The sequence below is a fragment of the Macaca mulatta genome, chromosome 12, assembly GCF_049350105.2.
Source record: "Macaca mulatta isolate MMU2019108-1 chromosome 12, T2T-MMU8v2.0, whole genome shotgun sequence".
Lineage (NCBI taxonomy): Eukaryota > Metazoa > Chordata > Mammalia > Primates > Cercopithecidae > Macaca > Macaca mulatta.
In genome coordinates, this window is record NC_133417.1 from 90,693,071 (window position 1) to 90,716,776 (window position 23,706).

Genomic DNA, 23,706 nt, shown 5'->3' on the forward strand with positions numbered 1-23,706 from the left:
CTTCTCTTCTGCTGAACCTGCCCATTGCTTCCTCACAACTTTCTCTGGTAAATCTCACAAACTTCTCTAGTCTTTCTTTGTCTAAAAAAAAAAAAGGAAATTACACTTGACTCACTCAGTTAATATCACAAGTTACTAATAGTTTGAGATTCTCCATTTAACAAAATAATTTTATCTTCATGCAGATTTGTAATCTCTATACTATGATTAATTTGTGGATACTGGCAGGTTTTATAAGCATCTGTGCATGAAGGCTGAACAATCACAAAATCTTCTTCTGTAAAGTTTGTAACAAATTTATGATTTACATACCATTAAGTAGATAAATGAATGAGAGAAATAGATCAATAGCAAGCCTTACCATATTTTTACTATTCTATAGCTCATGTTCTTAACATTGAACATGAAAACAGCAATTTAGAAGCTAAAAATGTGGGATGCTATCTAAAAGAGGGCAGTGTCAATTAGAAGAATCAATGCTCAGAAATGAATGCCCTCCTTCTCCCAAAAAAAAAAAAGGAAGAAAGGAAGAAAAGAAAACTGGAGATACCCTACTGTAAACACATTGGCAATGTCCATTTAAACAGTGACCCCAAAATAAATAAATAATGTGCTTACTCATTTGCTGAAGTGGCATTTATTTTATATCTACTAATGAGTCCTGTCTACTTAATAGTAATTAGTGGGCACTGTTCTAGTTATTGAAGAGTGCACTGAACAAGAAAGATGAAAATCTTCTTTAAAGATTTTTCATATTGTTGTGATGAGCCAGATAAAACAAGACAGAGAAGTACAATAATACACCAAATTTCACTTTCAGTTAAAAGGGGGACTGAATGCCTACCGACAATTCATATATGCAGAATTTCACCTAAATCGAGTATTTGTTAGCCAAATAATAAAAGTCTCTAAGTTTCAAAACTATTTATCAAAATATTATATTGGCTGAATCAGTGTTTCTGGAATCCCCAAGACCACCTACACCTCTGGTGATTCCTAGGACACATGGAACTCCATATAAAGTTATGTTCACTTCTAAGATTTATTACAGCATAAGAATACACAACAGGATCAGCAAAGGAAGGAGTCTGCAGAAATCCATACACAGTCTTAGGATGTTCTCCTTTTCCTTTTACATGACCACCTAGCATGCTCCTTTCATTGGCAGTGAAAAGTGCAGTAAAGTGTATGCAATGTATCTGCCACAAAGCCCATTAGACACTCAGAGCGTGTATTAGTTTGCTAGGGTTGCCATAACAAACTGCTGCAGGGCGGATGGTTTACATATCAAACATTGATTTTCTCACAATTTTGGAAGCTATCAATTTGAAATTAAGGTGTTAGTAAGTTTTCCCTATGTATACAAATCTCCCCTTGTTGTAACAACACCAGTCATATTGGATTAGAGCCCACCCTTATGACCTCATTTTAACTTAATTGCCATTTAGAAGTCCCTGGCTACAAACACTGTCACATTGTGAGGTACTTGACATTACAATTTCAACATATAAAGTTTGGGAGACATAATTCATCCCATAACAGAGTCCAGGATTTTTATGGGGGCTGATCATGTAAGCACCTGCTTCTAGCACGTGTAAAAATTCCAAACTCCTAGAAACAAGGCAGGCATTCAGCATAAACTGCATTGTTTTTGCAAACCATGCAGGAACAATGAACTAGTGTTATCAGTTTGTGAATGGTTTGATTGCCAAATTCCCAGGTGCCAGCTAAGTGTGAACCTTGCAAACAGGTTTTTCTTTTATTATTATTATTATTATTATTATACATTAAGTTCTGGGATATATGTGCAGAACGTGCAGATTTGTTGCATAGGTATACATGTGCCATGGTGGTTTGCTGCACGCATCAACCTATCATCTAGGTTTTAAGCCTTGCATGCATTAGGTAATTGTCCTAATGCCCTCCCTCCCTTTGCCCCCCACTTCTGACAAGCCCCAGTGTGTGATGTTCCCCTCCCTGTGTCCATGTGTTCTCATTGTTCCACTCCCACTTATGAGTGAGAACATGGAGTGTTTGGTTTCCTGTTACTGTGCTAGTTTGCTGAGACACACATACAGGTATGTTTGTTGCAGCACTATTTACAATAGCAAGGACTTGGAACCAACCCAAATTCCCATCAATGATAGACTAGATAAGGAAAATGTGGCACATATACACCATAGAATGCTATGCATCCATAGAGAAAATGATTTCATGTCCTTTGTAGGGACACGGATGAAGCAAGTAGGTTTTTCTGAAAAATAGTGGTGTCAGGTCTACTGGGTTAAATCTTTTGTGCATAGTTAAGCTGACAAGTAGAAACTTGTTTTCAATTTGTGGTACATTTTTATACCAAATATTATATATAACATATATAATGTGTGTTGTGATTTTTAAACTTTGTTTTGATTTGTAAAAGATACGAAAACTATAAAATTTTACAGTTGAGTCCATAATAAGTAACGTGGTCCATTTTACTCACCACTTTTGGTCTTTTTACACATCACCTAAACTTATATTTTTAAAAATAACAGGCCGGAGCACGGTGGCTCATGTCTGTAATCCCAGTACTTTGGGAGGCCAAGGCGGGCGGATCATGAGGTCAAGAGATTGAGACCATCCTGGCTAACACGGTGAAACCCAGTCTCTACTAAAAATACAAAAATTAGCTGGGTGCAGTGGCAGGGGCCTGTAATCCCAGCTACTCGGGAGACTGAGGCAGGAGAATTGCTTGACCCCAGAAGGCAGAGGTTGCAGTGAGCTGAGATCACACCATTGCACTGTAGCCTGGGCAACAGAGCGAGATTCTGTCTCAAAACAAACAAACAAACAAAAAAAACACCTGAAAACTATCTATGGACTTTGTTGACAAACTACAAGTTTCTTTAACAAAAAATGGAGAGTAAAATTTGGGGGAAAGGAGAGAGGACTCTCTGTTATCTCTGAAACAAAAGAAAATTATATAGAGAAAAAAATCGTTTTAGCTATTAGGTGAAACCACAATCTAAGAAGATGGTCTATCCAGTACAGAAAGAGAACACTAATTGCAGGCACATAGCTTCTCAGATGTTCATTTCCAGGAAGATAAATTATTGTAACCGCTTTGAGGAAAGCATGGCAATACCTCTAAGGAAAAAACCCCATAGAAATGGGGGTATCTTTTAATTCAGCAATCTATCTAAAAGGATGCTTACTGTAGAATATTTGTAATGTAAAAAAATGAACATTCATAAATAGAAGACTAGCTGAATAAATTATGGTAATTACAGCATTAAATAGCACATCCATATGGTTAAAAACTAAATTAAATCCTAGTGTGCTTATATGGAATGATCTTCAAAATATATTGCTCAGTTAAAAATGTACCAAGTGGAACTCTGAAGACTTAATATTTTATAAGATATTTTTGCATGTGTATAATAATATACAAACTACTGCTGTTTGTTTCTGGGTTGAGAGTGTCAGAATCTAGATTTAAAGAGTGAGTTATTTTCCTTTTTACTGTGTAGATTTTTTCTCACATGTGTATTATTTTACCAATATAGAATGTGCCTTTTGTGCCCCTAGGGGCTACCAAAATGATTAAACCAACTGCTAGAAGGATGAAGTTTAAGAAAAGCTATCATATAAATCAACACGTCTTGGAATTTAAAATAACAGAAAGGATCGGATTGATAATTCAGACTCAAGGACTCAGAGATCTTATCCAGTATCAAGTTTTTCTAACAATTTCAAGGTCACATGGAATCATGAGGCACAGGTAAGGAAAGGTGAGGTCAGGATGTCTGTGTTTATTTCAGTTGACTGAGTCCTATCACACAATATCAAAGACATTTCTGGCCCAAGTGAACAGATGAGTTTTCTATGAGGTATGCAGGCACCTCACTTTCATGAAAGGAGACAGATTATAAAACATTTATATTTTCTACAGAAAGAGTTACATATATTATAAAACATTTTCCAAGGAGTCATTATGCATAAGTCCATATATTTCTGTTTGCTTACTATAAATAATTCTAGACAATTAAGAACATTCTACTAAAAGCTTCACATAGGAAAAGACTCTTTTGTTAACAGAAGACCTTTATTGTTATTGTTGTTGTTTTACTGGGAGATTTATCATTAGTATGTCTATAAGAGGATTAGTTCAATTCACTTGCTTTCTTTATATTCCAGGAGCACCTCAGGGAAGGGAGAGAATGTACTGCAGAAATGCAACTTAACTTTTTCCTTTCCAGATGGCATGGATTAGTTTCACAGACATGCTGATCAAATATAATTACAAGATATAATCAAATATATTTACACTAGAATTTATACTAGAATAAGAAATTAGTAATTAGTATTTCATGCACAATGTTGTTAATTTATATTATTCTTTGTTCATTATAGAAGATTGCTAAAATAGATGAAAATAATGATAAATTTTGATAACAAATTGGCAAATGGAATCAGTGGATTATTGAAGTGCATAAAATAGTTTAATGATTGTATTTTTAACATGTGATATAGAATCAAGAAAAGAAATTGTTATCTCAATCCTTTCATAACTTGCCCCTTATGCCTCTGCCAGGCTTTATCAGGGTCATGGTGCAGAGTGTGGATGATGAAGCTCTGCCCATGTGGTGGTTTTAATGTTGGTTTTCCATTCTTTTTTTCTAATTATATACTGATGAAATCCAACATGAGAAGCAAATATCTACATAGTTTTCAAGATTTAAGGTGTAAGAAATAATTTTACTTTAAAAAATGATGAGGAGAAAGGAGAACTATTTGTTGGTTAAGAATGATCCCTTGTAATACAGCTCATTTCAAAGTTTTATGATGACAGGCACATTATTTAGTTTCTTCCAATCCAAAGTTCCTCTTTGAAAAATAGAGATTGTAATAACTGTCTCACAGTGTTAATGAAAGGATCACATACTTTGTCAGCTGACTACAACAATGAATAATAAATTGTAAAGATAGTTATCCACTTCTATAAAATGAATTGTTCTAAAACCTAACCACTCAAAACAGCAAACATTTAGTATCCCACAGTTTTTGCATCTCAGGAGCCTGGGCATAGCCTAGCTGTGTGCATCTGGCTCAAAATGTCTTACAAGGCTGTGAACAAACTGTTGGCCAGGGCTGAGGTCTCATCTGGAGGCTGAACTACGAGAGGATTGGATTCCTAGTCCCATCACCTGAATGTAGGCAGAATTCACTTCCTCAAAGACTGCTGGACAAAGGGCTCATGGTCATCCCTGGTTGTAGGCTAGAGGCCTTTCCCAGTTCCTTGCCATATGGTCTCCTCCTTAGATAGTTTACAACCTGGCAGCTGGCTTCATTCATAGTAAGTGAATGAGAGAGTAGAATAAGGTGGGCAAGATGAAAGCAACATTTCAACAGTCATCACCTTCTCGAACATTTCAAAATCATCACCATATTATATTTGTTAGAAGCTAGTCACTAGGTACAGTTCACTTTTAAGTGTTCGAGGTTACATAAGCGTATAAATATCAAAAGGCAGGGATAATTTGGAACCATTTTAAAGGCTTCCTAACTACAGTAGACTTATTGAGGAGTAAATGGGACATGTTATTATTTGTATTAATATAGTTTTACTGGAAATTAATTATATAACAGTAAATTGCTTACTCTTCACTTATATATAAAGTTAATAAGCAGAAAGACTTTTGTTTTATAATATTTTTGGAAATACGACAAATTGTAAAAACAAACTGCAGCCATTTGATTAATAAAACAAAAATACTCATTTTGCTGGATGATATTTTCTAGCTATTTTTCAAACTTTTTTCCCCCAAACACCTAACATATATAACAGTGACTGAGATTGTAAGAGCAATTTATTCCAATAATTATAAAGAAAAAAAGCTATAGAAAACAGAAAGTCCAGCTCCTCAGCGTCTTTCTGTGATTTTAAGCTACATAACATAACATGGTACAATGATCAGGACTACACAGAGACGGGCAGACTGATCACTCTAAATCATTGTCCCCATTGATGCTACCCAATCAATGATATCATAAGATTTGATATTTTAGAGATGAGGAAACAAGTCAAGAGATGAAATAAATAGGGTTTAAACACAGGCAATCTTACACCTGAGTCTGTGCTATTAAAATTGCACTATATTTTCTTAATGTCTCTTACTACCAAGAAATTTTCTCCATTTATGATGTGGTATATGTCTCACTACCTTACATTTTAAGCTTGAACTGAAAATGTATTTAGCATTACCTTTTATTTTATATTTCGTGTGTGTGTGTGTGTGTGTGTGTGTGTGTGTGTGTGTGCGCGCGCGCGTACGCATAGAGAGACAGAAGAGACAGAGAGAAAATAGATGAATAAGTTTTCCAACCAATATTTAATTTGGGCCCTTTATTTAAGGTGTGAACTACTTAACAGGTTAGAAATCTGTGTTCAGTATCAGTTTTTCTACACCACTAAGATAAATATATTACAAAGCAATGCAAAGTACAATGCAATGTACTTTAAAGAGTGAGATGCTGGCAAAGATATATACCTCATATTATCAAAGGGTACTGTGTGGTTCCTAACTATATTTTTAATATAAGTTTTCATTTTGTCTTTCTTAACAATGATAATTATTTGAAAACTACATAAAACATCATCAAAGGAGTTATTTTCCAAAAATACAAAAAAATAGGTACTCGTAATGAATCAATTAAACGAGTCTTGGTGGTTTCGTTCCATCTGCTCTTCTGCAGATTCTGGAATCCTTTAGAAACTCACATACATCATGAAGATTCTGATATCTATATTTTTGTTATTACTAGACAGACTCTTGAGTCCTCTGTCAAATCGATATCCTTAACAAAGTCTTTAATGACATGCCAATATACCGATCTTACCTCATCAGCAAGATGTTCTCTCACCCTTTGTCCTTAAATGGATCCTCATAAAATTCATGTACACTCAGAACCTCAAAATGTGAAGTTATTTGGAAATAGAATATTTAGATATGTAATCTGGCCAAAATAAGGCCATACAGGATTAATATGGGCTCTAATCCTATGATTGGTATCCCTGTAAGAGAAGATAAATGTGGACACATGGATACACACAGACAGAAGCAGCCATGTGCAGACAGAAGCAGAGATTAGAGTGACATAAGAAATGCCAAGGATTGCCAGCAATCACCAAAAGCAGGGAAGAAATAAGAAAAGATTCTTCAAGAGAGCCTTCAGAGAGACCATGGCCTTGTCAACACCTGGATTTTTGGACTTCTAATCTCCAGAACTGTGAGGAAATAAATTTCAGTTATTTTCAGATACCCAGCTTGTGGTACTTTGTTACAGGAGCTCTAAGAAACTAATACACTCTTCTAATGTGGTGTTTACATTTCTGTGATGGAATTTATATTACTATGCCCTTTACTGTATCTGCATATACCAACTTTATAGCATTGAACCTTAATCTAGTTAATGTTCAGCCTTAATTATTATAGATTTATATATCTATTCTTCTTTTCCTATTTATTTCTCAGGCTTTTTTTTTTTTTTTTAGATTTTACATTGTAATCATTACTGTACATTTCTGGAAAAAATCCTTTAAAACCTTTGAAACTTTCTGTCATTTTAGAATGTTAATGTCAATTCCTCAAGTTTCTTAGTTTCAGTCTATTCTGCTATAAGTAATTCTATTACATTACAATATACTAGCTACTATTACTAGCAATTTTAGATATGCTTTATGTGCAGACTGCCTTTTTAACTGTTAAATGAATTATGATCACTACAAGGTAATATCAAAAACATTTTATTATGTCTACTTTCTGATGAATGTATTAATATTAATTATTTTAAGCTGTCAGGTTAAATTATTGAACCTGGACAATATAAGATAAAGTAGACAAGTAATTTTAAACAAAAGTTTACTTTTTATTTTTAATTTAAAAATACCTTGCTTAGAAAAAAGAGATAAGGTTATTGTGAGATATCAGTCAACCAAATATTAATTAAAAGGTGGCATTATTAAGAATATATGTCAAATATTAGATGAAAGCAAAAATAATCAAATGGACCCTTAAGCATTCAAGAAATTAAGAAAGTATATATAACTACATATGGTATACATAACTATGTATAGTATATATAACTACATATAGTATATATAACTACATACAAATTAAAATAAATGGAAAAGTTTATGGCTAGATTGAATCAACATAATAGTTCATTAATTAAATATTGTGTTTTAAGGAGTATAACTTAAATTGGAATGCTTTTTCTAAATTAAAACGATTATTTCTATTTTTTGGATTCAGAAATTAGCTCCGGTTAATGAAATAGACAGAAAATGGAGATCTGTGAGGTTTAATTCTACATATCATTGTGGCTGAGATCCAGCACCCAGATATTTGGTCTAACATTTGGAATATTTCTATGAGGGTGTTTTCTGGATGAGACTAACATTTAAAACAGTGGACACTGAGTCAAGTAGATTGCCCTTCACAATATGAGTGGGTCTCATCCAATCAGTTGCAGGACTTAACATAACAAGTACTAATTTTCCCCAACCAAGGAGAAATTCTGCCAACAGACTGCCTTTGGGTTCAAACAGCAATTCTTTCTCAGCTTGCTGGGCTACTGGCATATGTAGACAGCTCTCAGTATATAGAGAGAGGAATATACACACACACAGACACATAAACACATATCCCCTGTTGGTTCTGTTTTTCTTGAAAATCCTGACCAACAGAGGATCCGAAAGATCTTGTATTTTATTTCTCAGTTAGACATAAGGAGGTGGTAAAACCCAAACATTTAAATATTCTGCTTATATAGTTACATTAAGAAATGATAAATAAAAATGAGGAAAACCTGGGAGTACAGTGATTATTATATAAGCTAGGACTTTGGGTTGAAAGTAATAGAAAACCAGCCTGGCTAACCTAAAGAGAAAATATTTGAGAAAGCTCAGAGGATATTTAAGAAGGTCTGAAATAATCCAAGTTGAGGAAAATGGAAACACAACATAAAGCCACAGATGTAGTTGGATTAAAATGTTTTTGCTTGTGCTGTAACCAGACATTAACCCTGACTTCATGGTCCTTAGCTGTACAAGAGTCTTTGAATTAATTCCTTTTCAGACAAAGTCACATGCCCTTGACCCTCCTCCAAGGCATGCCAAATGAAAATATGTGCCCCATCTTAATTTCAGTAAAAAGTGGATTGAACATCTACTAACATTCATATATGCAGGATTTTCTCCAAATAAAATAATTATTAGCTAAAGAATTAAAAACTCTACACTGATTATCACAAGCAAAATTGAGTTGTATTTCCTCTCAAGACAGAGTACCATGGAGAAGATATGCCCTGAAACATCTAAAAACAAACAAAATATATGAAGCAATAATTTTCAAGACACTAGATCAGAGAATGGTCAATGATCTCTGAAAAACAATAAACAAAAGAGGTGAGGCATATTGATAAAACTTGAGAGAACTTTCAAACCACAGCATAAGGAGGGAGAATCCAGATGGAGCTCATCTGACTCCCTGAGTTCAGGAGACAGAACCCAGAGCCCAGGAAGGCAGATATAATTAGAGTATGCAAAAGCAAAGTAGAGAGAGGACAGCTGCATGGAACAAGAACTTTCAAGATGTGTGGAGAATTGTCGTTGAGTATTTCCTGCCTATTTGTCAGAACACTGTGAGAAAACTACCATATGCCATGGAAAATAATCACTCAAAAGAGATAGTACTGGGCTTTCACCAACAGCTGTAAACATTACCTGTTCCCACCAGCTAGGCTGGAAAAGCTTCGATGGGATGAGTCATTGGGTGGAGTGTGGAGAATAAAGCAATAATTAATCCTAAACTGAGGTCTCTTCTGGTCTTCTCTAACAGTTCTCAAAAGTAAGACCCAAAAGGAGAAAATTTTCTCCTATAACTTTGAAGGAGCTGATTCCAGCTATTAGTCTTCAAGTCTGTCAGCTGAAGTTCCAAACATCATAGAACAGAGAGCAACTGTCTCCTCTGTGCCTCATCTGAATCTCCAAACCCAAAGAGAAACCACTAGACACAATAAGTAATTAATGTTGCTTTAAGCCTAAGGTTTTGGAGAAATTGGTTTTTCATATATAGATTATTAACCCAACTTGTTTTTTAGTTCATAGGTCTTTGAATTCATACAGGCAGTATTCAAATAGCTGTCCATGGACATAATTGTAGATTACAAAACACTAAATTTTTAAGCCTAATCACATTACTGAATGAGACTCTTGGTAGTCTTAGGAGAGGTAAGTGTGTTTTGAATATAGAAGGAATGTGAATCATTTGATCAGAGAGTGATCTTTGGTAGATTTCTGAGGCAATGAGCCCTATGAATGGGAGCCTTAGTGTATCCATGTCTTTATGTAGCTAGTTTCCTTCTATGTCGGACAATAACAAACGTGATGTGAGTAAATACTTCAGAAGCACATAAGCACATTAATGTTTATTCAGTCTTGATGCTGGAAGTCTTGAAACTAAAATGTAAAACCATATTGCCTAACTTCCTGGAGAATGAAAAGAATACATGTAGACAGTGATCCAGCCATCTCAATCATTCCAGCCTGTTTGTTTTTGTCTGAGAGCCCAGACATGTGAGTGAAGCCATCCTAGATGATCCAGCCCTAGCTAAGCAAACGCAAACCCAAACAGCACCAGCAAACCCAAACAACACCAGCAAACCCAGAGAACTGTGAGAAGTAATAAATCATTGTTTAAAGTTACTAAATTTTGGAAACGGTTTGTTATGTAGAAAAGGACAATAAAGTCTCCGAAAATACCCCAATGTTCATAAAACCTCAGTTTTATGAACTGAGTTCATAATGAACAATGTTCATAATACTCCTCTAACTTTTCCAAGAATACAACAAATTCTCCTTTACATATAAATGTCATAGATATTTTATCTACACTGTAGACTTCTTCTTTTCCATTTGCTTTCCTTATAAATAGAACTCACCTATTTGATGTGGATTTTTCTTTCATTTTTTTGAGAATTCATTTTTTCTGGCTTACCTATTTCCTCTGGAAATTCAAGCTTGTCATCCACCACCGTCAGCTTCTCACAGCAATGATTCCCACCAACTCTGTTCCTTTAAAAGTAGGTGAGATGAGGAAGAGCTCAAAGTTTTGAAAGTTTTCTTCTTAAAATTTTCTCAAATCCATTCTCTGCATGTCTACAAATCATGAAGTCTCCCAGATCTTTATTCTCATCCCCATAAATCCACCTTCAAAATTGTTGCCAGGGTGTTCTTCTAGAACAATAATTAGCTTAAAAGTTTTCAGTGGGTTCTCATTCATGTCTGACTAGGTCAGGAAACAAAATTTTACTTAGTGCTCACTAAGTGCTTGCTCAGCACTATGCTAGGTGCTGTGCATACAAGTCGAATAAGCCAACCCCTGCCCTAAAGGAATTTATATTCTAGTAAAGGGAGACTGACAGGTAAACAGATATTCTTGCTGTAATGTGGAAATGTTAAGATGGAAGAAAGCACAGAGAGAGAGAATTTGTCAAAAGCTTAGAAAGTCAGAAAAACTTCCTGGAGGTGTAACACTTGAGTTGTTTTAAAGGCTGATTGAAATTAGCCAAGCAGTGAATTGAAAGGGGCTGTCAGACAGAGGGGACGGCATAAACAAAGATGCAGAATCATGCATGAATAAGCAGGCCCCATGTAGAGAACTAACCACAAACAGTTTGGTGTCTTTTGAGGTTCAATTCTGAGAGGTAGTATAGGGGAGTTATGTCTCAGAAACGGACAAAAACAGGGCTGTGCAAGGTAGTATAATAGTACCCCAAAGATGTCTATGTCTTCATTTCCAAGACTGAGTATGTGACTATTTCATAGCAAGGAGGAATTAAGATTGCTAATGGAATTAAGGTTGCTGATCAGCTGATATTAAGATAGATAAATTAGCATGGATAACCTAGATGGACCCTATGTAATCACAAAGATTCTTTAATTGTATAGAAGAGAAGGAGGCAGAGGTCTGAGTCAGAGAGAGATTTGAAGATGCTACATTGCCAGATTTAACCTGTGAGGAAGAGGCAGCTTCTAGAAGCTGGAAAGGTCAAGAACATAGGCTGTGATCTAGAGCTTCCAGAAAAAACACAGCACTTCCAATACACTGGTTTCAGCCCAGTGAGATTCACTTTGGACTACTAACCTCCATCACTGTAAGATAATATATTTGTGGTAATTTAAGCCACTAAGTTTGTGGTGATTTGCTAGCAATAAGAAACTGATAAAGACACCAAGTAACAGAGGCTATTACACACTTTGTGCTGAGGGCAGTTGGGAGTTTAAAGTGAGGAAGATAAATGGTCAGTTTGCCATCAAAAATCAAATTGATATAAGATGGATTGCTGGGATAGAGGGTGGCAGGGAGATGTTATAAGGCTGTGGCAATGGTGCAAATAAGCAAAGAATGATTAGCAGCTTAACCAAGAGAGTAAAGTAGGAGTAGATAGAATGAGGCAAATTAATTTTAGTGATAAAATTAGTGGGACTTAGGGACCAACTAAACATGGTAGAAAAGGGGAAAAAGGAGTATGTGGAAGCATTCCTTAGTTTGGCTTGGGTAGACTTTGGTATTGTCACTGAGATGGGAAATGCAGGAAGAAGCCTTTGCTTTTTTCCTGGTTTGGTGAAGGGTGTGTGTGTGTTGAGATCTGAGTAGACTGAATTTAAGATGACTGTGGGATATCCATATGGAAGCTGGCAATAGACTATATCCCAAGCTTAGATTTCAAATTTAAGAGTCCTAAGCACATGTGTGAAATTACAACAAAGAGAGAAGAGTGCACTGATTAAGAAAACAGTCTCAGGAGCCACCATTTAAAAGCAATTGTCAGTCTTCCTCAATCTTTGAAAAATAAAGGGTAATTATTGATAAGGCTATTACAATAAATAAATGTTTAAAAGGGTGTTTAGCACAGTATATGTAAGCTAGTAGATTCTCAAGAAATGGTAACTGTTATTACTAGTCGGGCCAGAAATAAAAGAGAACAGCAGTGGCCCAAAGAAAGTATGAAGCTAAGTCTAAACAACAGGTGGGTTAGACATACTGTCTCTGCCCTCAGAATACTCCCAGTCTAGTTAGCTTCTTACAGGCAGGGGCCATATTTTACTCACGGCTGTGTCCTACCCAGTGCCTAGCTCAATGACTGGCCCAGAAGGCTCAAGCACTTTATAAATTTCGGCTGGATGGTTGAGGAGAAAGAGTTAAATAGGATCAAGCGGCAGGAGCAGAGAGGAGGCAGTGGGAGAGTGGTAAAGAGCGCTAGAAAGGAGAAGGAAACCTAGGGGACAGAGGAGGCAGGAGGAAGGCAATGAACTCCTGAAGCCAACGCGTCTGCCTTGTGGACCTGGTGTGGGAAGAAGTTGTGGGAGCCTGGGGTTGGGGTGTGGCCCCTATGGGGGAAGATGTAGAAAGGGCGAAAACAATCACTCGGGAATTTTTATTGAACGGAACAGGACTCCTCGGAGGCCAGAGGAAATGAACCAGTTACCCACCAACAAAGCTTATACTTTTTCGTTAGGATTGGCTAAGGGATGATGGTTTCAGAGAAAGATGAAGTTTCAACTGTGCTCCTCTCAGATCCGGCCTCTAGGACGGACTTTCCCAGCTCAGAGGGCGCTCTAGGCACTGGCGCGAGCCGCCCCTCAGGAGGCCACCGCCCTTCTGGGGCCGCTACCATTGGAAGCCTGGAACGCGGGGGGCGGGGCTGCGGTCGTTGGGTTCTGGCCATTCTTGGTCAGGTCGGGACAGAGGGACAACGGGGTGCGAGAGAAGGAGAGCGGGACGGGTGAGGAAGAGGCTGAGGGGGCCCGTGCCGGCCATGGAACTGTACCTCGGCGCCTGCTCCAAGCCTGCCAATATCGCCGTCACCAAGACGGTCGCCAGCGTCCTGGCTGCGGACACCCAGCAGTGCGGAGACGTGAGTGGCCGCAAGCTGGGCGGCGTCGCCCTCTGGCGGCCGCAGGCCTGCTGGGGAGCGGGGCAGGGGTCGCCACACGCGGGTCGCGAGGCTCCCAACTGTCCCCCTTCAGGAGACTGCCCTCTTGCGGCGCCCGGGGACGGTGGTGGTGGCTCGGACTGTACTGGCCGCAACTGGCAGGCGCGGGACGCCAGGAGAGCTGGTGACCAGGGAAAATGGGAGGACTTCAGAATGCCCCGAACCCTGATTGTGTAATTCTTCGGAGTCTTTGGTTGCAGTGGAAGTAGATTGGTCTAAACTAAACGAATACTGTCTAAAAGGAAAGACAAAACTCTCCAATTGTGTCTGACAGGGCGTGCACAAAACCCACTTTGCAGGGGTTGGACCGGCTCAGCTACTGGACCTACCTCTCGGGGTCAAGCTGCCTGTGATCCCAGGAAGCCATGCTGTATTCTATACTACGAATTTCGGTGAAAAGGTGAACAAGTTTTTATCATCTTTCTTTCCTTTACCCTTTACTACTTGCTATTCAATTCAGAGGCTGCATCATACAAAATCCATTAAAGGAATTTGCATCAACATTTACAGGAAAAAACAAATCCTACATCTGACCAAAGGTATTGTTTAGAATGCATATGAAGCACTTTCATCTAATATGGTTTGGACATAATAATATTCCAGAAAGTTTAGATTCTTAGTCCTTAATTTACAATTCACGGTATGATATTAATATTCCTTATAATAAAACTTCATATATACCTATATAGTAAGTTTTGATGTACTTAGAAACATGTTTAGAAGGTGAAAGGTTATTAGTGCTAGCTGCCATTTAATTATGTGTTACGATTTTAACTGACAGTATCTTGGACCAAACTCCCTTTACGGGAAACATTATTTTGTTTTGAGTTGAATTCTATTTTACACATAGAGAAAAATAAAAAAAAACCGAAACAGTGGGACTTAAAATGAGTTAATGTGTTTAGTACTTTAACCTTACTTTCATGAAAGAAAGCCCTGCCTCAATAAGGAAGAGACTCCATAATTTGCCCCAGCCTTTCCATACAGTATTGTTTCCAACTAGAGAGGCTCAGCTTCTTCAAGTTGAGTCTTTCACACCTACCCATAAATACCGTGCTAATACTTATGTATTTTGTCAACTTTGCCCCCAAACCTGGCATACCTTGTCTTCTTCTCCCCAGTCTATGAATCTGAGCTATCAAGACTCTCTGAACTGTGATAGCCCGCCATTAACTTATTTTTGTTTAGAGTTCACATTGCCCTTGATTTGTATGATCTCACTTATACAAACCATACTTAATCATACTGGATTATAGTGTATACTTCCCTTAAGCCTTTTCATGTTTTTAGTCCTCAACACCACACCTACCCCCAAACCTCCCCAGCCTTTGACTAAGTAGTCAATGCTGAAGGAGGTTTAGTACATTCTTGTTGACTGGTTGCTTTTATCAGTTTTGCAAAAAGTTCTACAGGAAAGAATTCTAAGTGGCCCACTTACCCTTATAATGTCTATGATGTCATCAGAAATAAGTAGAACCCCTTGGTATTTGATACTTGCATAATGTCTTATTCAGTTCAGGCTGTTATAACAATGTACCATAGACTGGGTGGCTTAGAAATAACTTATTTATCATTGTTCTGGAGCTGGAAGTCCAAGATCAGAACAACAGCATGGTCAGATTCTGGTGGGGGCCCTTTGTAGTCCTTTCATTATTACCTCCCTGCATGGTAGAAAGAAGGATAGAGAGTTTCCTGTGGTCTCTTTTATAGGAACATTATCTCTCTTGATGAGGACTCCACCCTTATGACTTAATTATCCCCCAAGGCCCCAGTTCCTAAGGCCATCACATTGAAGGTTAGGATTATATATGAATTTTGGGGGCATACTGTCAATCTAACACACTAAATAAACATGATTTCTTAAAACAAGTTTTGTTTCTGAAAAAAGTATAATTGCCCTTAAAAAAAACCTAATCTATTCTACTAGATTAGAGCAAGTGAACTACAAATATACCAACTTCACACAATTTGAGTCACAAACACAAACTAACTTTGCAAAAACGTGCTTGAAATTTATTCCATTACAGGTGATATAATTCCTCTTTAGCGTATAAACTTAGAACTGCGACTTTTGTCTCCTCCCTCAAATATATTCTTTTTACTCTATTGCCATTTTCTCTGTCGACCATTAATTCACTTGTCTACTGCTTTTCAAAAAGATGTTCTCTCTATTGTTTATTACATTAATTCTCCCTAAATTTATTCATTTAATGATAATTGGGCACCATACTAGTTTCTCTGAAGAATTTTCTCTTTCAGTGTACTCTCCTTCATGAGGTAATGGTTAATACTGACATTTTAAGAGCAACCAGTTATTTTAATTGTCAATAGAAAGGTTACTCTGGCTGAAATGAGTGGATTTGTTTAAAGGCGTTCTTAGTTTACAGGTCAGTAGCTCAGGTTTGGTCTTGAGAAACATATGCTAAAAGTCACAGCTAAAAGGTAACATTTTTAAAAAGTTTACAGCTAAATGTCAACATCTGAAAGAAATATTCAATCCACTCCTTGACTTATTATTATTGATTATTTCCCTTCCAGGAAAGATCTGGGCTTTGTATGTGGAGTCACTTAATTTAAGACTTTCCCCTTTATGAGTTCTTTCTTTGCCTTCTCAGTGGAGCATTGGTAATCAGGTAATCTAGTTTTCTGATTAGGCTCCTTGGAAGGAATTAAAGTTTAATGTTAAACAAGAGGTCAGAAACTTAAAGAAACTTTTAAATGCAAAGGAAGAGCTAGTATCTTATTTTGTTCCTCTCATCTACCTTTTACCCATATGCAAAGCATTCTCCTACCTACCTTTCGAGAGTTCTTATTAGGGTCCAACCCAGTCAGACGCCATAGTGTTCAGGAGTTGGACTGCATCTGTGGTTACAGCTAGACTGGAAACAGAGGTCACAAATTGGTGCCTCCAGACATGTCGGGATTGGTGCTTAGTGTTGTAGTGGTAGTATAAATTGAATTTCATACCGGAAAACAGGGCAGATGCTCTCTGGTTTCCCATATTACTCACATACTCCAATTATCTGTCTCCTGAGCCAATTCCTGATTTAACATTATTTTGAACTATTATAAAACTTATGTTTTTCTGGCCCAGCAAACTTAAAACAGAAAGGGATGTAAAAACATTAACACAATTTCCTACTCTAATTCTCTACTTTTTCTATTTCAGAGGTCCCCCAATAAGCCATTATCACCATCCTGCTATTGAAAAACTAACAGAACTCAAACCAAAAACTCACTTTGCTAATTCATGGTGAGATTGAATAACTCAGCTGTTTTCTCTAATGCAGCAGATGTAAAAACATGACTAGTAACTGATTATCTTTTCCTCCTTTTATATGTTAATGACTATTGCCTAAAGGCGTATTTGGTCTTCACACAAATAGAAAAACTTCAATTTCTATCAATATTCTTTAAAATTGGTTATTTAATATGGTGAACTGCATAATATAGACCTTAGGTATTCTTCTTACTCTAGCACTCAGAGATTGTTGGTTTCTTTCATTAAAAGCCCCAAGAGGCAATGACTCTTTAACTCAAAATCGTTAACATCTAAGTTTTGCTTCTACTATTTGTTAAAGTTATTTTCATAAATTTTGATGAAACATTTTCTGTTTTTTTGTTCATTTTAAGGTGATTGAAATATAATCATACTTACTATTAATCCTTTTATGTTTTGAATAGAATATTTTGATTTGAGAGAGGGAGGAGGAGAAGAGAATCCTAGTGTTGGCTTTGTACCTTAAAACAAACTGTATGAAAAGAAATATATTCCCTTTCTTTTCCTCTGCTCTTTTCTTATTTGGCTGAGAGTCAGGGGCTGAAGAGGATTAGAGGAGGAACTGATTAGGTGAAGGTGAGTCTTTGGGATAATTTATGCAGGTAAGGAGAGAGGAAGGGAAAGGCAGGAAAACATGCCCAACTCCAATTTTTCTGTGGCTCTTTTTCCCCACTTCAGATTCTTCTGACACATTTTATTTTCAATGAATGTTCTAATCATTTTGATAGATTATTTAAAGTGAAAATACATTAATTTTACGTATTTTTGAATCTGTGTTTGCAGCTTTTTCGACCTTCTTATGGTTTTAACCTGACTGATCCCTATTGTCGACTTTTGGAAACCCAATATAAAAGCCTCCATGATCCACATTTAAAAGCATACTATAAGCGCAAAGATATTTTGAAGAGATTAAAGAAAGGTGGCTACATCACCAGCAATAATAAAGTGGGTTGAAAATCACTTCTTTTTTTAATCAATTAAACACTTTAAAACATGATATAAACTTGTTTCTATACCTCACTTGGGGGGCCTGTGTCACTTTTAACTTGGTCATGAGACAATATTTAATAGGCAGTTCTATCAATTTCTCCATATTTGAATCAAGAGAAATCAGATAACAGTTGTTGCTAAATGAACGTACTTCTTCCTTCACGTTTTTTCTTTGTAATGCCAGAAGATTATTGACAAATAACTTGAGAACACAAAGATATATTAATTTTCCCACATGTATTATAGCCTTCTTTCTCTGTCTTTAACGGCACTGTATACTTGTCAAGAATTATGTTCCATATATTTTTAAAATCTTGAGATGAAATAGAAACTTAGCAAAATTCAGTCTGTTAGAACCTTCATAGAGTATATCCTTATTGGAGTTGAACAATGCTATTACACTTAAAATTATAATCCAGTTACAGCTAATTGAAATTATTACTGTGATAACTCTAATTGTATGGACTAAACTCCTTTTACAATATAAGTAATGTTAATAAAGCAATATGTACATATTTTTTAGAGACAGGTTCTCACTTTGTTGCCTACACAGGAGTGCAATGGTGCAATCATGGCTCACTGGTGCCTGGACCTCCTGGGCTAAAGCTGTGTTCCTGCATCAGCATCCTGAGTAGCTGGGACTACAGACACAGGCCGTCCGAGCTGGTTAATTTTTTTTTTTTTTTTAGAGATGGGGTCTTGCTATGTTGCCCAGGCTCATCTCAAACTCCTGACCTTAAGAGATACTCCTGCCTCAGCCTAAGTAATGTTTTTGGATAGAAATTTCTTGCTGATTAACAAATGCTGAGAGATACTACTTACAAGATTGTTAGCAGTTTATTACTCTTTATGCCAAAATGTCATTGAATTTTATGTCACTGCTATTAAAGTGATTTTTAAATCAATTTAATGATTTAAAGAATATATTTAAAATATTTATATATTATTAACATACTTAACATTTTTTAAAATATCCATGTGTTTTCATTTTTGTTTGTAGGTTGTATGTACCTTGAGAGAATTGAATAAGTACAGGCAATATCTTACCAGTTTAAAATTAGACTTTGAGAGAAACTATCTAAGAGAACAAGTAAGTTCAATACTTAAATTTGGTTTATTTACAGAGAGTTTGGAAGAAATTCTTGTTTATATGTAGAGTGTTCTTTTAATCATATTTTGACCCTTTATTATTGACAAAATAATTGACTATTTTTTCCAAGTGAAAATTTAGAGTAGGAATAAACAATATTTGAATTTTGCTATATTTGGCCAAGAATTGGAAAGGGACTGGGTCATCTATCAACACACCAGTGGTAGCTGGCATAATTCAATAATTAAATTGCTAGTCAGATGTATTGTTTCCCCCAGAGCTAAGGCCAATAATAAACATCTCTTGTGGCAGAAAGATTCTTAAGTTGAAAGCTAAAATAGTTTGAGCTATAGGAAAAGAACAATAAATACCTGTAGTGTTCTACAGTGATTCAAGAATATGTACACTCTGTGTTTGTATTCATACATGAGCACCTGTATTCATTCAGTAAAAATGTTGTTCTTGAATGTGAAATAGAATGACTGGGTGTAGAGTGAATGGTTATGGATAGTGACTTCCTTTAGATTTTTGACTCAAAGATGTGTGTATGTGTGTGTGTGTGTGTGCGCGCGCTTGTGTGAATTCAGATTTTAGGGTCAAGAGGTTTGGATCGAAATGAGAAAAGTGTATTTATATGAGTGTTTGCAAATGTATGTCCTAAAGATAAAAGGGTTAAATACAAACGAGAAAGACTTCACTATATTTCTAAGTATTCTGTATTTTCCCCACTTCATTCTGTACCCAGTGTTTCTTCTCTGCTTCCTGCATATTTTTATTTACCTTATTTAGAATAGGTGGACAAATAAACTGAAATGTTTACCTTTTATTTTCAGAGAGATAAATCTTAATTTTGGTTAACTTGTCTGTGTCTTTAATGGATTCAAAATAGATGTAAATACAATTAAACAGAAATAAGCATTTATAAAATATAGGAATTTAAATGGTTTTATTTCGGGGAAACATAAAAAAAATTATATATATGTAATACACACATTTCTTAAATAGAGAATACTTGCAAAACAACTACATAACGTACCGGAAAACAATCAAATCCCTCAACATTGTGATGTTGCACAAGTCCAAAACTGGTTGTTAAAGGAGGGCAGCGAATCTATTAAGGACCAGGAGCGGCTAATGAGGCATAGGTAAGATTAAAGTTGATGCACATTTTATGTGTATGTTGTGGAACCAAATAAGCTGGAAAATGCTAGAAAGAATTGAAGACAATTTTTTAAGTACTAGACACCACTCTCCTGGATCCCTCAGAGTGGAGAGGAAGTAAGTGAAACCAAGAGGTGGAAGAATTTTCTACCAGAGGAGTTAGGGTTGCTGGAAGCCCAAGGGATAAGCCAAACTGGTTATTGAAAGAAAAATTAGATTCAAAATCTTTCTATATTAGAAGAGGAAGAGAAAGGATCTTTAACACATGCCTCAAACAATAACCGTTTTTTAAGATTCATCTTTAAGAACTGATAGCATTTTTTGAGGAAGTTAGTGCAAAGTCAAAAAAAGTAAGTTTGGAATAACTGATGCCAATATATAAATATGTGTTGTCTATAAAAAGGATTGTAAGCTCATTTAGATATGACTCAGTCATATTCAATCATGGCCATTCCATGGACAAGCCCATTTCTTAGGAAGTAAAGGATGTTATAGTTCTTTTTCCTGCACTAAGGATGGGGTAAGGAATTGGGCTGACTTTTATTACCTGACTTTTATATTCATTCCACAGTTTCATTATGTGGTATTGTTGCCATATTACATATTGATGTACCAGAGATCCAGACTACAGATGAGAGATTTGTTCAAGGACTTGTAAATTACAAGGAACCCAGTGCCCGCTTTTTCTTAGAGAAATCAAATGTACTTTTTTTTTTTTTTTTCCACATTTGAAGTTACTGTTTCAGTTATTTCAGCCTTTTTTGCAAGGTCATACTCTTAAATCTACTGAGTTATGAATGCTCACTTTGCAGAATGTCTTGAGTAACTTTGCTCTGCTTTTTACCATTATCTTTGCAATTATATCAGATAATTGTGTAGTGGAGAGACCTTATAATAAGTAAAACATGGTGAGATGGTGGGTTTGGCTGTTTTAAAAGTTTATAAACAGTACTGATAGAAAAACAGTAAAATTCCTATAATTCAAGAAATGAAAGGCAAGCAAGGAAGTGGTTTGGGAATGGCATAGCAGATGATGCCATCGTGAAAGAAACAGCCAATTCACCTTTAGTAATATTTACACTCTTACTCAGATATTTGGATATGATAAGTAGAAAACTAGAACAACTTGAACGCACAGCAGAAGAACAACGCCTATTCCTAATGGATAGAGAAGAAAGACGACAGCGAGAGCATACAAGAAGAAAACTTACTCTTCGTAGAAAAATAGAAGAGGTGAGACATAACTTTAAAACATTAAGAGAAAAGTTGTGTACAGTTGTTGCATTTGTAAATAATTTTAACTGTACATTGTACTGCTTGAAGTCATTTCAGTTCAAAATAATTTGTTACCATTAAATTTCCTTCATAGCTATAATATACAAGTTGTTACATAAAATAATGAGGTGGATACCACAAAGTATGTATATGAGCCAATTTCTGCTCTTAAAGAACAGTGAGAAGGTTAACTAGACACTATTTAACTCTCTTAATGCCCTTATTGTGGAGACAAAATTTTTTTTTAATTTAGCTTTAGTAAAAAATTATCATATTTGCATTCCTAATAAGAGTACAGTAAGAAAAGTATATTCTAAACCCAATGTATGCCTTTCATTATGCTTAACCTGATTTCTATTAGGCTCTGACTTGTTTAATATACTTTTTGGTGGGACAAAATACAAAGATATCCTTGTGAAAGGAACACACACCAAGTGCAGTAACAATGTGATTTCTAGGAATGGAAGACAAAAGAGATGTTACTTCTGACAAGGATGGCAGAAGATGTTAAAAGAGAAGAGAAGATAGAAGAACAACGGCATAGAAACAGAGAAGAGAGTGACAGGAAGGTAGTGTGAGCTTTAACCTCTAACTTGAGCTGTTTGAAGAGAAGATTTTGTTTTGGTTTTTTGAAGTACAAATCACTTTGTGAGATGACTGTTGCCCAGTTACTCCAAATGATATGCATGATATAAAACTGAAAGCTATGGAAATTTTTAGTATATTTGACTATAGTATAAAAACTACTGCTCTGTTATGTGATATAACTATTTTTGGCTTTATTTTTACACTATAAACTGTACTTGTAATTACTATGAAAAAATTAAATGACTAACTTTTTTTAGAACCAGCAATTCTTTGTAGGATTTCTCAATTTTTCCTCACTGGTTAATTTTATTTAGCTTAACTTTTCATCTTCAATAATATATAAGATTTTGTGATTTAGAGTGTAAATTAATATAAAGAGAAAAATCCTACCACCACCACCCTATCAACATTTTAGTTTCACACATATACACATACACCCCCCCACAATGTTTCCAATAATATTTATTTATTCCAATTAATAATTAAAAACATGTTATTATACCTCGCAAGCTGTTCTGTAGACTGTTTTTTTCATTTAACAAAATGTCATTGTCAACTTAGCATGTTGATAAATGTTGATCTAAAATTCTAAATAGCAATAGGTAGGCTACTGTTAACAAACCTAGGTGTGAGTGTAAGATTTGCACAATTTGATTTGTATTGATATATACTGTTACACAGCAATTTTGTAAAAATATTGAACGTTTAAATATGTATGCTTAACTTTCATTCTGTTTGTTACCTGTATCTTTCAGTACCCTCAGAGACTCACTGCTCATTTTGCAGGTTCAACTTATTCCAATTTACCATGATTATTTTTCTTCTTTCTTTTTTGTTTTTCTTTCTTTTTTATTTATATTTATTTATTTATTTATTTATTTATTGTAGAGATGGGTTTTTGCTATGTTGCCCAGGCTGCTCTCGAACTCCTGAGCTCAAACGATTCTCCCACCTTGGCCTCCTGAAGGGCTAGGATTACAGGTGTCAGCCACCACACCCAGTCATAATTATTAATAATATAATCTAATACTCAGTTTTTCACTGTTTTTCAATGAGAAGTCTCACCAAGTTGTCTTCTTCGTTTTGCTCTAAAACTGCACATCTCTGAAAGTATCTTTGTTTTCCAGAAGCAATTGAATGCACTAGATTCTTCTCCTTTTGCCTAATGTCAATTACTACCCAAAGAATGTTGGTCAGTTTTAGTGAAGACTAACACAACTGATCAAAATCGGCCTGGGAGGAGTGACCATTAGATGTGGTCACTGACTGTAAGCATGATAAC

The 23,706-nt window shown here is 35.8% G+C and overlaps 1 protein-coding gene and 1 long non-coding RNA gene across 2 annotated transcripts in view; one reads left to right on the forward strand and one right to left on the reverse strand.

The window, feature by feature from the left end:
• The window catches only part of LOC144333318 (uncharacterized), an 80,988-nt gene extending 69,663 nt beyond the window's left edge, over positions 1-11,325 (reverse strand). The window contains exon 1 of the long non-coding RNA XR_013401894.1: positions 11,040-11,325. This is a non-coding gene — a long non-coding RNA (uncharacterized LOC144333318). The remainder of the gene's footprint in view (positions 1-11,039) is intronic.
• A 2,441-nt stretch (positions 11,326-13,766) lies between these two features.
• FSIP2 (fibrous sheath interacting protein 2) overlaps positions 13,767-23,706 on the forward strand; it is a 97,956-nt gene continuing 88,016 nt past the window's right edge. The window contains exons 1-7 of the mRNA XM_077957301.1: positions 13,767-13,962; positions 14,315-14,440; positions 18,104-18,265; positions 19,311-19,400; positions 20,406-20,545; positions 21,653-21,794; positions 22,295-22,405. Coding sequence (XP_077813427.1) covers positions 13,864-13,962; positions 14,315-14,440; positions 18,104-18,265; positions 19,311-19,400; positions 20,406-20,545; positions 21,653-21,794; positions 22,295-22,405 — 870 coding nt within the window. The 5' untranslated portion in view covers positions 13,767-13,863. The remainder of the gene's footprint in view (positions 13,963-14,314; positions 14,441-18,103; positions 18,266-19,310; positions 19,401-20,405; positions 20,546-21,652; positions 21,795-22,294; positions 22,406-23,706) is intronic.